A 14,490-nucleotide genomic window follows, 5' to 3' on the forward strand; every position below is an offset into this window, starting at 1 on the left:
GAAATGCCACTGCCAGTAGCTGTGGTCTTTGCCATTTAAAATATTAAGAGACTCATAAAAAGAACTAATAGCATGAAGAACTTACTTCTTTCAAATATGTATATATATATATATAAAAATTATTTTATAATGGTTAAATGCATCATTGAAACTGAGTAAGTTTTTAAATGACTGAGATGTCTTGGTCTTTCAGATATAAAGTACTGACTTAGACATGTGACAAAAAACTTTCAACCAAAAATATTTTATTAGCGTCTGAACATAAAATTGCAAATCTGTATGCATGATATGAGTATATGAATGTCCATACTTGAAGGCTGCACTTTATCATAGCTTTAGTGAGAATATAAATACAAACGAAAAATGTACATCATTGCTTTAAATGGGGTCAAATGCTTTCAGTCTAAATCCTCTTTGGGTGAGTTTGGTATTTCTTTGGGTGAATTGGGTTGTTCTCCTAAATATTTCTCTTTGCTTCACTTTGTCATTTGCCACTAGAATAATTACATTGAAGACCCCACAACAGAATTTTCTGACATGGGCCATTGATGCAGACAATAGCAAATAAGCAATTAGTTTAAGACAGGATACTCCAAAAAGGTGGGAAGAAATTGGAGAGAAACCAATGTCCACCATTTAAACTAAGTTCAGTAGGAAAGTGAGGATTCCTGGGGTCCTTTTACAGTGAATGCAGTCATGAGCTAAAGTTGTGGGCCTGTTTGAAACTCCACGCTCACTTCCAGAGGCAAAAATCCAGTCATCTTTTAGTGTGTTTTATTTGGCTCTGATTTACATCTCAGAATTCCTAGTTCAATACAGATACTAGAGTGTTATTCAACTGATCTAATTTTAGATATCTGATACGTACCTATCTACATATCTGCATATCATTCAGGTTTCTCATTTTTACTCCCTTTGGCCAGCAGACATGCATAACAGTTACTTGTTCATTCATTTGGGCCTATTTCAGACTGATCTGTCTTAGGATGACCTGAACTGGACTATGCGCATGCCTCTTTCTCTCCATTTGATGATAAAAGGAGTCTGGACAGCTAGCTCGAATGTAGATTATCTGTATTAGATAAGATGAGACTGACCCTAGATAGAGGTTTTCTGTAATCTTACAGGTTTGGAGGGGGCGGGTAGTGAAAGTATTGGTTATGGTGTGGGTTTTTTGCTGGTAGCATAGAAAATATGAATATTTTTAAGGCTAATATGAGTACAAATAGAGATACTGTTAAACATTAGAGATATAATTCTGGTATCACGATGATATTGTTCTGATTTTATCAAACCTGACACCAGGGAAAGGCCAGAACCTCATTCAACACTTATGTGTGAAGTGTGCATATGTGTGTCTGTTGTAATTTGTGATTTTAGTGTGAGAAACAACAGTTTTCTTAAGTAGACTGAGTGTTGAAAAAGCTCCAGGGCGAAGTGAAGACAAACTTCAGAAGCTGCATAATGTGGAGATTTCTGTTGTTAATTTATGCAGATCAGAAGTGAACAGATGTTAAAGTCGGCTGATGTTAAAGTTTAAATGTAGCCTAAGTGTGAAATCGGTACTGTATGTTTGATTAATAACAAGCAGCGAAAGCAGTCAGAGTGCAGTGTAATTTTATAGCTATTAAAAATATGAAGAAATTATGTTTATTTAACAGAATTTACTTCAAAAATTTCTGAAAAAAAAAACTTCAGAAAAGCTGTATGTTTTGTAATTGCAATTTGCCCTATGGCTGTTGTGAAATTTCTTATGTTCCTGCTTCATCTAAGGGTGCTATTCTTTCATAGGAGCTTGCGAGGTGGTGTGAGCGGAGAGGGGGAAAGTGATAGCAAATACGAAAAGAACATAGGGAAAAGCAGTACTTCCATTGCCTTTGGAAGCAGGGGAAATTATAACTTGTTTTCCTATATCAGGATGTCATGAAATAATTGAGCATGTTATAACTGTACTGTCATCCCAGAGCTAAGTTAATTGAACCATATGTATTATTCAACAGACACAAGCTATGAGGAAATTATGACTCAATAATAATTCTGTTAAAGTACAAAATATGAGCAAAATATTCAAAAGACTCTAGAATAAGATATAGGGATGAAATTCTGATAAAATGGGAATTAGGATCTGCAAACTGGCTGCTGTGGGTTTTTTTGGTTCTGCAAATGGAGTCAACAGAGGAAAAACGTGGTGTAACATCCTAATCAAATTGCAGTGAGTGAGGTGGGAAGGTGGAAGTTTGCCCTTATGTAAGGAGGCTGACACAAAAGCAGATACTGAGTTTTTGTACGCAGCCTAGCAATGAATATGTTTAACAGCTGTTGCACCGAATGTAGAAGGTAAATATTTCAGTGAATTAAACTGAGACACATTTACATTGAGATTTACATTGGAATGTTTTAATTGAGAACCTTCAAAACTTAATTTTAGCTGAAAGGGAATAATGTTGCGGCATTATTGGTAAATTGCATTCTGCTTGTTTAGTCAATAATTGTATGTAAGAACATGAAGTTTGCCATTTGCAGCTACATGAAAAACTAGACTTAATGGAGAGGTACTAAGTATGCTTCGAAGTTGGGAAAGTGCTAGACGAGTCTTCCAGTTCAGGCAGTATGCAGGCACTACCATTGTATCAAGCAGTTTGGTGTGTGAGTGACAGGGCATCCTGGTAATTAAATTATGCATTCTGATAACGAAATTTTTAAGAGCTTGCTGTCCACTGTTAGTGATCTGGATTAGCCATATGCCAGCCAAACGTTCGTAGTCTGAGTGTGGAAAACACTTTTAGATCATTCAGATATTAACTGGTTACTAATTGGCATAAATACTTCTTAGAATGTTCAGTGGTTTACTTTGAACAGCTCTTCCTTCACATCGCAGTCTCACCATGAATTACGATTCAAATGCAGTCTACGTAATCATTGATTAATTTTGGGGGGTTTGTTGTTTTTTTTTTTCCTTTTAGCAGAAATGTGGTATATTCATTCTTTTCACAAATATTCTTATCCTTAGAATAAATATGAAGGATTAGGGGAAAGAAAGAAGAAGAATTATGCACCCTGTGTAGCACTCTTGAAACTGATATTGAATGGCTTGATGTACAGTAAAATAATACAATTATGCTATGGCTATACTATGCACCATTACATAATGAGTTTGTATTTACAAGTGCATTAATTCCAGCTCTAAGGTCAATCAGTACAGAAAGAGAAACATCCTTTTTTTTTCCTTGTGTCCTGATTAAAGGAAGTGCTGGTTGGGTTTTTTTTTGTATTCAGTCACTTGATGATTGTCTGTTTTAATATCCATCAGTATCCAGCTTCTTGCAGATAATCAAAGTCCTCCCTTGATGCATTCTGGAAACATGTCAGAATTTGTGAGGTCAAGGGATTTTTCAGCCCGTGTTTTTCGTTATTGCTTTTATAACATTTGAATTAGACAGCTGTGGCCTTGGGGAATTTTGTGGTTGCCTTTGCAATTGAAGATGTTCATTAATATGGTATTGTACGATAAATATTAAGATGTTATGCCTGCAAGACAAATCTTACTAAATTTGCCTTTCAGTTACTTTTTCTGATACTCTGATCCATTGTGTGAAAGCCTAGGATGATATTTCAGATTGCAATGTTTGCATTTCTGACTGCAACTGAATGTGGTGAACAAACCAAACAAGTTTAACCTTTAATTTTTTTATTTTTCTTACTTGACATAGAGATGACTTAATTATCTTTGAACTCTCCAAATTTTTGTCTGATTCAAAACCTAACTTAAATAAACATCCTCTACTCTAGATTGTCTGTTTTATTTCTCCTTTCCATTTTGTGTTATTTTGGGGAGGTTTCAAAGGGAGGCTCCCCGAAGTGCTGTTTGAACAGGGGTGGAAGATTCGATAGAGAAGATTCTCGGAGCATATGAAATCTTATGTAAGTCACTATCATCATGCTAGCAAGAAGCTAGCTACAAAGTCCTTCTTTGCCTTCTGGAAAATGCTTTGTTAATTAGTCAAAAGAAACTGGACTTTGACTACGGTGTGGAAGACTCTTCATCCAGTTTCTTTATAATACAGAAAAGGAGTGGTAGACCAACATCTTGCCATGCTTCGGCTGATTTGGACTATACCCTGCTGATATCAGTGAAAAGGCTCTTACCGATGTCAGCGAGATTGGGGGCAGGTCTAGCTGCCAGCCACATCTTGTGTGTTGACTTGGAAAAAAACCTTCTGACCCCTCTTAAACACTCCATCACACTCTTCACCAAGCTTATTTAAATGTCACCTTTTGTATATTTAAAATAGTTCACTGTACTGTTTTGTATGTGATTAAATTGTACCGTTATAAAATCACCGACAGCTCAGTATCTGTAGTTTTTTAAACAGACTTTATTTTGGATTAGTTATGCATCATATCTCCACAATGATATGCATCCTATCTTCACTATGATATATTCAGCTTTCAGCCTCCTAAGAAACAACAGCAACAATAACAACAGAGTCCTTGGTTTGAGAGAAAATGCTACTTTTATTATTTTTATTTAGTATTTTTCCTCGCTTGATTATATTGCCTCCTTCATTTATCTATAGACAATGCTATATTCTGTTTTCATCATTTATGATTAGAATTAATGACCTTACACTTTTTAATCATTAAATTTGAATAAAATACTAACTTGTTTGCTATTCAGTTGCTTAGTTGTCTTTTAACTACATGGGAACTGGGCATTCTTGGCAGCACTGTTAAAATGGATTCTGACTGGGTTTTCCTACAGAGTGTGAATTAGTTATAGTATTTCATTACTTCATGTCATGATTGGTCTTATGAAAAGTTTATTTTATTGGAAACATTCTGTTCAATAAATTGTCATAACCTTGATCCAATATGAAAAATAAATTAGCAGTAAAATCTGTTTACTGATGCAAATACTGTATAAAGATATTACCACTTAAAATTTTGTATTGGTTTTGCTTATATTTTTAAAAATTGTATGTCTTTTTCTGGAGCAATGTTTCTCAAACTATACATTGCAGCTTCCAAGGGAGTTAATGAAAGGTTCAAAGAGTTTTAAAAAACATTAAGAAGAATTTTAGATAGTATATATTAAATATTAATTTCATTCATTGTTTAGAGAGAAAAAGCAAAAATAATATTCTGACTTACTGGGGGCACCCTCTCAGTTCCTTCAGGATTGGGGATGGGAAAAGCAGCAATAGGTCTTGGTAGCAAGAGGGAGGTAGAGACCGTAGGGCAGAGCTAACCGGGGACAGAGCAGTTTCTGGAGGAGAGGGGAGCTAAGCGTCTATGTGCTATCAGTCAGTGCTTATAGGGACTTCTTATTTCCCTGTGTTAGAGAAACTCAGCTGCTGTAAGTAAAGACTGTTGGTTATCTGTTCCCTGGCCAACTGACAATTTGGGAAAGGGTCCATAAAGACTAATGATCCTGAAGGGGGATGGTGCATCCAAAATGTTTGAGAAATAGTACTCCAAAATGTATTGAAATACGGATTTTCTGTCTGTCATTGTGGGTTAAAATTGATGCAGGGTCTTTTGTGGGACTTTTTTGAGGCTATTCCGTTTTTAATATGTAACTTCTAAACTTTCTCTGTCAGGCTGTTCCCATGGGTCAAGTATTTAATTCTTTGGACCTGAAAACTTTTTAGTTTCATTGCTGTTTCAGCAATCCCACTTGCCCTGGCCAGCCCGCCAAAAGGGTCTGCAGCAGAAAAAAGGTCTAGTCCTCGGAAGAGAATTAATTCAGTGATAACACTGGTGTCCAAGGCATCCAATTGAGGAATACTTAAATGGAGTTCCCTGTGTTTTTCTGTTCAGTATGCCTGCATATAGTCCACTGAATGGCTGCCGTTGAACTGGAGAGCTACATGAGCTGATTTACTTGCAGGGGCACAGATTGGCTCAGACTGAACGGTTGAGGTCTCTAAATTGCAATGCAAAATGCCATGTAGATGCACCATTCCTGCAGGCCATGTTCTGAAGGCTCTCTTTTCAACCAGGAGGGCCTGAAGACTTTTAATTCATTATAAAATGAAAGCTGAACTCCTACAGCACAAGGTGGTAGTTACAGCAATGCTCTCAGTGTGTTGAGCTACTACCAGGAGAGAGCATTTGAATGCTTTTACCATGTAGCAGTTCTTACTGAGCTATTGATTTACTGGTGAAGCAGTGATAAGTATATTTCAAAAACAAAGTGGTGACCTATCTTTAAATTTGGATTTCTCCTTTTTTTCTAGTTACACAGCTTTTCTGGTTTTGTGGAAACAAGCTGGAGAGTTGACTTTGGCAAGATGACCCAAATATGAAAAAGATATGAGACATCCTAGTATGTTTTGAGACAATCCTACAGGATTGTGCTTCCACTTGTACTAGATTAAATTGTATTACAGTTTCTATCCCCTTGGGAGCTCCGGGTGCCCTGAGAAGGTGTACCCACATTGCCATCCTGTGAGATACCAGTCATTCAGACTCTCACCAATTACACTGTAATTTCACCTCTGAAATTGTCTGACATGGGAACAGTTTGAGGGAAACCTTTTACCTTCAGGTAACTGGATAACTTGTGTTTTTCTATGGTAGACTGAGTACCATTTCTTCCTTTTGCACTCACTGTTTTAACCACCTTGCCGAGCCAAAAGATGAACCAAAATATGCATTTGTCAAAGATGCACAAACCGCAACTGATTTCCAGCATCTTCCAGCAAACTGTTCTGGAGGACAAACGGACCTGTATGTCTGGGCTGTGTAATAGCAGGGACTGGTGAAGTGTGAAGTTACCCAATAGAATCCTCAGACTTCAGCAAATAATTTTTTCAGAAATTAAGCCCATATCATTAGAATTTAAATAGTTAAGCCCAGGTATTCCAGGCTGTAACACAAGGGAAATTCTTTACCTGTGTCCTCTAGCCCTCCAGCAGCCCGTCAGGACCACCAGAGGCTCATCAACCCATTGTAAGTCCAGATCACTGTTATGCTTGAGCATGATTTTACTTATGTGACATAAACCATAAACTCCTATTGATTGCCACCAGTCTAGTCTCTAGGGCCCCCTTTCCTCTTATCTACCTATTCATGCGGGTAAAGTAAAGGGCTGTCTTCTTCTTCAGAATGGAGAAGAGAAATCCATCTACCCAGCTTGTCTTCCTCTCAGTGCTCCTGCCAGTTTGAGCCATGAACAACAACAGCCTGGGCTTAACAAGTGTAAACAAGGTCTAGGTCACAAAATTCTTTTGGCTTACAATGAAAATTAATTCTACAAACTACTCAGCAAGCCACAAAGTGTACTTGTCATAGAAATGCAAGGTATCAGAAAGGAAATAACCAGTGTTTTATTAGTAAGTGGTTCAAGAACACCTATGGCCCCAGTGTCACAGACGAAAATTTAAATGATAAGATTCTTGTTCCTCTGAAAGAAGGTGTGGGGGTTTTTTTCCTTTTTTTTACCCAGTTTTGCCACCAACTTTTCTCTTATTTTTGCAGACTTCTGTCTTCTTGTTTTCAGTGGTTGTAAAGTCTTTTACCTGTCTGGTTTTGTGTGTGTGTCTTTATCCCTCTCTTCGTATAAATACTGACAGTCTTTCATTGGCCTGACTATAGAACACTGACGTTAACTCTAATGAGCAAGGAAAGAATTTAGCAGCATCACTGTTTACAGGAAATGGTTTTCTAACATTCAAAAAGAGAAAACTTGTGTCAGTTTATAGCTGTTGCTCTGAAGGTGGAGTTGCAAAGATAACTAACATCTAATACAGCTCTGTTCCTAAAACAAGGCAGTAACTGGCTAAAGGATGAGGTTTCCCGGGTGGCATGCATTATTCTTACATACAGACTGAAAAAAAGTAACACAATTGTGGGGGCTTTGCTTGATAAGCGTAAATTCCAATGGCTCATCGCTAGCTTATGAAAGGCCAATATTTTGAAAAAGTTCCTGCTGTTGAACTCTTGGCGTTTTCTGCAGTATAGACATAATGCTGCAGTGTCAAGGTTAATATCTAGAAAATGAGAACTGATTATTCTGCATAGGAATGCCCTGTTGGTTTGTCATAAAGTATTCTTAGTAGTGCTGGCAGAAGGATCTGTCCATGCACTTGTTCAGTCAGTATTTAGAGCTTCTCTGCCATCAATACAATGTGAAATGTTTGTGTCCTCCAGTAGTTATTTAGGTCAGAAATTATAGTTACAGTGAACTCTCTTTAATCTCAACACTTCTTTCTTCAAGGAGTTCACTTCCAAAAAGATGGAGGGGAAGGAACTCTTTCAAAGCAAAACGCAGCATTTGTTTAATATTAGATTAATTTTAGGGTATGTGAAGATACTGTTGTACTTGCTGATTTGCCATTTTTCTTTCTCTTCTGCTTGAGTTTAGCTATCACACAAGCCAAGCAACATAAGGCTTTTGTTATTAGGCAGACGTTATTAAGTAGACTAAAGCAATTAACATTTTCTTCTCATTTCATTTTTCTGCATCTGTATAGAGACTGTTAGAAAATCTTGCTATAATTTCCAGCCCTACAGTGATTTAATAAAGTCTTCAAGTGGTTGGTCATTATTTAGCTGATCCAGATAGTTAAGTTGAGGAAAAAAAAGGGGTCCCTAATTCACGAGAGAGAGAGATGTGATTAAGACAAAGGATCCTATTTGGACTGGAATGATAGCTAGAATGCATGATTATTCTGCAAGGAGTCTACAATTTATTTACCTGTGAGTAAATGTTACTTTGTGAGGAGTGTACCCAGGGGAGTGAAGAAAAATAATAATCTGTAGTTTATTCTGTCTCATAGCGCGTGTGCTCTGAGGATGCAGCACCTGATTTTACAGCATGTGCAGACATAAACTGAAGCTTTTACAGTTAATTCTTAAGCTGTAGAGCAGATGGGGGAAGATGACATTCAATTTAATGCCTACTTATGCACCTTTTACTGTAAACACTAGACTTTTTTTTTTTACAATGTTAGTTTAATTAAGGAATTCACTGGATTCTGTATGTTATTTACTCATTAAGATTTCACCAGTGGCTCTACTGATTACTATTTTTATGGGCATTGGCAATAATCTTGCTGTGCAAAAGAGAAAAAGATGTAATCAGAGGAGTCAATTTTATAAGCACAGTACATGTCCATTTGTAGATCTGTCTCCTTAGCAGATCTGTCTCCTTAGCATGAGTGGTTTTTCAGTCAGTTTAAAAGCACACAAAACATTAGAACTGTTAACTATTTCTTTAACTTTCTGAACTATAGAATGTTTATAGCTTTTTTAAAAAAATATATAATATATAAGGATAATCTTGATTATTTCTCTCTCTCTTTTGAACCAGCCTCTTATTCCTAGAAGTCCTACAAGCAGTGTTGCTACGCCATCCAGCACTATCAGCACACCTACAAAAAGAGACAGCTCTGCCCTGCAGGATCTCTACATACCCCCTCCTCCAACAGAACCTTATGTTCCAAGGTAAAAAAGATCATTTCAGATACAATTCAATGTAAAAAATATTTGTAAAGTAACTGACCATTCTTTTCCTACCCGTTTATCAGCCTGCCCTGCGGGATTAGGCTGATAATACTTCATTTTGCAAGTGAACTGGTTATTAAGGGTAGATATGCTGAATCGGACCCACACTGATCTGAATCCGTCTTGTCTGCAAAACAGACAGTAGCCTTTAGAAAAGAAGGTTCAGTACCCTATTTTCTCAAATATGGGATAATCTATTATCTGTAACGGTCTCATCCTGTTTCAGAAGAGCAAAAATTATCTGAAACCCTGAATCTATAGCTAGGAAAAGAGTTCATATCTGGCCCCTTGCCTAATAATCATGATGCAACAAGGGAGGGTGAGCTAAAAGCAAGAAACTTAAAACTTCAACAAGAGCACTGTTTTGTTGTGCCATAGTGTTTTCTTTTTTAGATGTATTTGATCTGATAGTGTTAGAGCAAATTTCAGGATAGTGTTTTAGTGTGGCTATTCTGCTAGATACTGCAGTGACCATGCTGTTCCCTGTAAATATATCTGCTACTCTGACCTGCCACCTGGAACAGGCATTTTCATCTCTCCCAGGTATCTGGGCTTGCTGAACCAGAAAAGCAGCAGATCCTCATTGCAGATTCATCACCTTACCCTCACATGTCCTCACATGGTTCAGTATAATTCCGTAATGTACACAGATGTTGCTTTCCTAAAGTTCTGAGAGAATTATGGCCTATAAATAATGTGGAAATAGCTACCCAGAGGTCTAGGAATGTATCTAAGAGGAATCAGTATTTTTAAAGCTTCCGTATTCTTACACACAGGCTATCATATGTCCAGTCAATGTATTTCTAAATTACTTCTTGCCTTTCTTTTAGTTAACTTTCTTGGAAAGTCTTAGGTTTCTCTTTGAATGCAGTAGTTATATGGTAAATACCTATTGCTCCTGAAACTGAAACTGTACTATCTTAAAAGAAGTAGTGCCTTTGTACTGCCGCTGATCATGTTTACTACGACAAAAATACTTTTATTTGATAAGAAATGCATCCTCTTTTTTGAGGTATTTTTAGTGAATGTTCGCTGCTCAGCAGTTTTTGAGTTCTGCTCTAGAAATCAAGATCTTCAAAATGCATTTTGATTATTTATTAATAACATTTCTTAAATCATGATGACAATGCAGTAGTTTGGACCAATTCTGATTAAATCTTATAATACATATTAGTACAAGATGTAATCTTACAGAGGGATTAAGCTATGTACATTTGAATTTTTTTTATCAGCTTAATCCTGACGGACTATACTTCATTTCACAAACCTATCACATAGTGTACAGTGTTTCTGAATACTCTGTTTTGGCATTTCATCAGGTTTTTTTGTCCATGATTAACTATATTTAAGCATGTCTTTATTTTGGGTATTATCAAACTGTTCAGCATCTGTTTCTCAGTTTGTTGTTGCCGTTCCAAGGAAAAAAACCCAAAGAAGTAAACCCTCCTTTTGTTACTGGAATACAGTAAAAGACTTGATATTTTGATGTAAATTGTAAACCCTGAAGCCAAGCCACCTTGGTCACAGTACCCCCAGACAGTACAGCTGGCAACATAACCACACACAGATGGCATGAGAAAGAGGGACCGACACTTTCCGCGTGCCGGTTACTTAGAAGTGCTGGTTGTAAGTTGGTGCCTGCTCAAATTTGTCAAATACCTTTGGGTGTGAGAACTGAAGCCCTCATCTCCAGAGGGCTGAGGCAAAGGGTGTTTGCCTGGTGGCTCTGCACTTCTCTCCGTGCTCGCAGTGAAGTTCCCTCCAGCTCAGGCTGCCCTCCTTATCGCAGAGGCTTCCCTGTGCCAGCCCCGATGGTAGCTGCAGTACCGATTAGCATCTGGCTGTTTTACGTCAGTCTCCACTGTGTTACCTGCCAGGGTCCCCCAGCACTGTCACCACGGAAAGTCTTTCTGTGACTGGAGATGAGCTCACAGCCCCGGTGGGGCTGCACCAGCCCCCCTCACTAAGCCAACACCATCCCTGCTCTGGAAAGCAGCCTGGTAAAGCGAGCATAGTGGTCAGTGGGGGTTTGTGGGGCTGTGCTGTTGCAGCCAAGGCAGGATGGCCCTTTCTCATCCTTTGTGGCTGCCTGGATCCCATGAGGAGGCTTTGCTTCATCCTCAGATGGGATCTCAGTGTGCCAAGGGAAACATGGGTCAGTACGCTGTCCAGCTTGGAACTCACATGGCAGGCCAGAGGGGCACAAGTGCTCCAAAGAGGGCATGAGGCCCTGGCTTCCCTCTTGGCAGCCTCCCATGCATTTTGCTGCCCAGAAGTTACTGTCCGATTAGATCTTTTGCAGCCATCTCCAAGCACAGTCCTACTAGCAGGTTTACTGAGCCCTGCTTCATCTAGTGCAAGGAGAGGGCTCCTGTCGTGGGCACAGGTTGCTCTCTTGTTTGATGCCTTTGAGTAGTTTGCATTTTCAGAGAGTGGGGCGGAGGTGCGGGGAGGGAAAAAGCAATCATCTTGGGGATCTGTACACAAACTGCAAAGTGCGTGCCCTTGCAATGCATTGCTGTCCTGGGATAGCAGCTCATGATCAGGTCATACACACCTTATTTGGTACTGCATGGATGTACCTATACAACTTCTAGGCCTGAATTAGTCGTGCAAGACTATGTCAAATGTCATTGATCCCTGGTTCTTCTTGCTTTGGGGTTAATTTGTAAGGAACCAGATTGAATTTGTCCATGCTTGCCATATAGCCATGTCTTAAAACTGTGTGATGTATTTAAAAATGCAAGTATAAAAAAGTAAGGAAGGTCAACGTTATTTCTCTGCCTTAATTCACAAAATGCTAGGTAGGTTCGAAAAAAACAAGAAAAAAAGAGTAGATGCACATCAGCTTTATTTCTATGATTCTTTTCAAGAGAAATCAATAAGATGGATACAGTCTGTAAAAGAATTGAATAAGCAGAGATGTGTGATAACTGGCACATACATGCATACATATGCATATAAGATGTGTGATCCTGATGTTGGTCGATGGCATCTGTTTCCTGCTTATATGAAATATTGACATATTCCCGTGTTTATTGAAATATTCACAGAAAAAAAAAAAAAAGTCTTATCCCAATATATTAAAAACCTCTCTTGTTTACTAAAGGGATGAAAAGGGAAATCTCCCATGTGATGATGTTGGCAGACATATAGTGGGCAAGCCGGTTCATACAGGATCCGAATCTCCAAACTCATTTCTTGACCAGGAATATCGGAAACGCTTTAATGTGGTTGAAGAAGATGCAGTTTTATACTGCTATGAATATGAGAAAGGAAGAACAAGTGGTCCTGGAAGGAGAGAGAGCACACCAACATATGGTATGGCATTGATCTAATACGATTAATCACCATTTGTTGATTTTAGGATTTTTGCGCATCTGCTTTTGTTTTTAAGCATGAAAATATTTTCGGTGGCCATTGATTATGCTAAGAATGCTGTACTATTTTAGTCCAATTTCAACCTAAGAGCGTATTCTGTGCAAGAAAAAATTAACTACTTACTATGATAGGGAGGGCAAGTCCAGTTTTATACTGATGATTTTTCTGAATATAAGTTCTATAATTTTGTTATCAGCTTAATTCTCCAGATTATGCTTCAGTATCATTTTATTAAAAAAAAAAAAAAAATGGCAGAACCCCTATATTTTTACTAAAAATACAGGAGGGAATTGTTCTGCCAATATAAGGACAAGACTTGCATAGGTTTAGGAATTCAGCATTTGAAAAATTTACCCAGGTGTAACAGTTTTAAAGGTCAAAACCACTTCAGATTTACCAAGAGATGACATGCTGCTTTCATGCTGCACTGCTCTCTAAAACTCTTTCATTTTTCTTTAGTCCCAGAAATGAAGTATGACTGAGGATAGTATGCTTTTTTTGTAATACTGTTACCTCCTGTAACTTCCTGTATGGGAAGGGATGACTTCCTAGCTATATCAGTTCCTCTTTATTTGAGGTTATATGTTGTCTAAGAAAGAATTTTGCATGTAAACACACACGTGTATTCATGCTACTTCCACATCTTGGATTTTGACTTATTTAGGGTGAGAACTCAGAAACAATGTCTGGTGAGAGTTTTGCTCCTCAAACCTTTATGCTCCAGGTTATTTTCCCTTTGAATCTGCTGGAACTCTTTCTTTAGCTAGTATTGTAATTTGTTTCAGCTTTGGACTGGGAGAATTGGTTTTCTGTTGCCAAGTGTATAATTGTGCAGTCAGACAGTTGTTAGGATATAGAAGAGACTGAACAGGAAATCTCATGTTTAAAAAAGGTATTTTGACTACTATGGTGTTAGCTGAGCACATATTTGCATATTTTTTCATCCTACTTGGTATGTTATTTCAATTTTTAAACTGAGCACAAGCTGTATGTTTGAGTTGTTATAGTAATCCTGACATCATATCCCTGTGAGAAGAAGATAGACTTAATTTATGAGGAAGCGTAGATTTAGTACATCATGCAGCCAAGCTCCAAAATCACCTGGGAATCTTGATATAAATTGAGCCTGAACTGTGTAAAGTATCCTCAGGATGTGGAGCAACGTGCTTGCACAACATTAAAGGATACATTTTCATAAAATGCACCCTTTCTACACAACTACGCAATCCTGCTGCAAAACCCTCAGCATCCTTTTGATTTCAAAGTGTTTTCAGGTGTTTCCTAACCATGCCCATAGTGTACAAAATAACTGCTAAGGTTTCAAAATGGATATATCAATTTTATTACACCAATATTTCAACTATTACAATTGGTGGATGCAGTCAGTTCCATTAACAGAGATGTACCCTCTGTTCCAGATGTTAAATTTTAATACTGGTGGTCTAGAGTGCAGAAGAACACATTTCTTCTTCAAGGACTGCTGAACTCATTGTTTTGTCGCAGGATAGCTTTTTTAGCCCTTTTTTTCTATTAGCAGGAAGGCTTATAAATACATGGATCAAAGACTGCACTGAAAATCAGTCATTATTTAACACATTT

General features: G+C 37.8%; 1 protein-coding gene across 4 annotated transcripts in view; it reads left to right on the forward strand.

Annotated features, from left to right (window-relative positions):
- CNKSR2 (connector enhancer of kinase suppressor of Ras 2) overlaps positions 1-14,490 on the forward strand; it is a gene marked incomplete at both ends in the record, with an annotated part of 215,875 nt that overhangs the window by 118,683 nt on the left and 82,702 nt on the right. For all 4 annotated transcript variants that reach the window (XM_082304996.1, XM_082304997.1, XM_082304998.1 and 1 more), the window contains 2 exons: positions 9,317-9,450; positions 12,620-12,831. In XM_082304996.1, the coding sequence (XP_082161122.1) occupies positions 9,317-9,450; positions 12,620-12,831 (346 nt within the window). The remainder of the gene's footprint in view (positions 1-9,316; positions 9,451-12,619; positions 12,832-14,490) is intronic.

Source organism: Platalea leucorodia (assembly GCF_965183815.1).
Source record: "Platalea leucorodia genome assembly, chromosome: 2".
In the NCBI taxonomy this organism is placed as follows: domain Eukaryota; kingdom Metazoa; phylum Chordata; class Aves; order Pelecaniformes; family Threskiornithidae; genus Platalea; species Platalea leucorodia.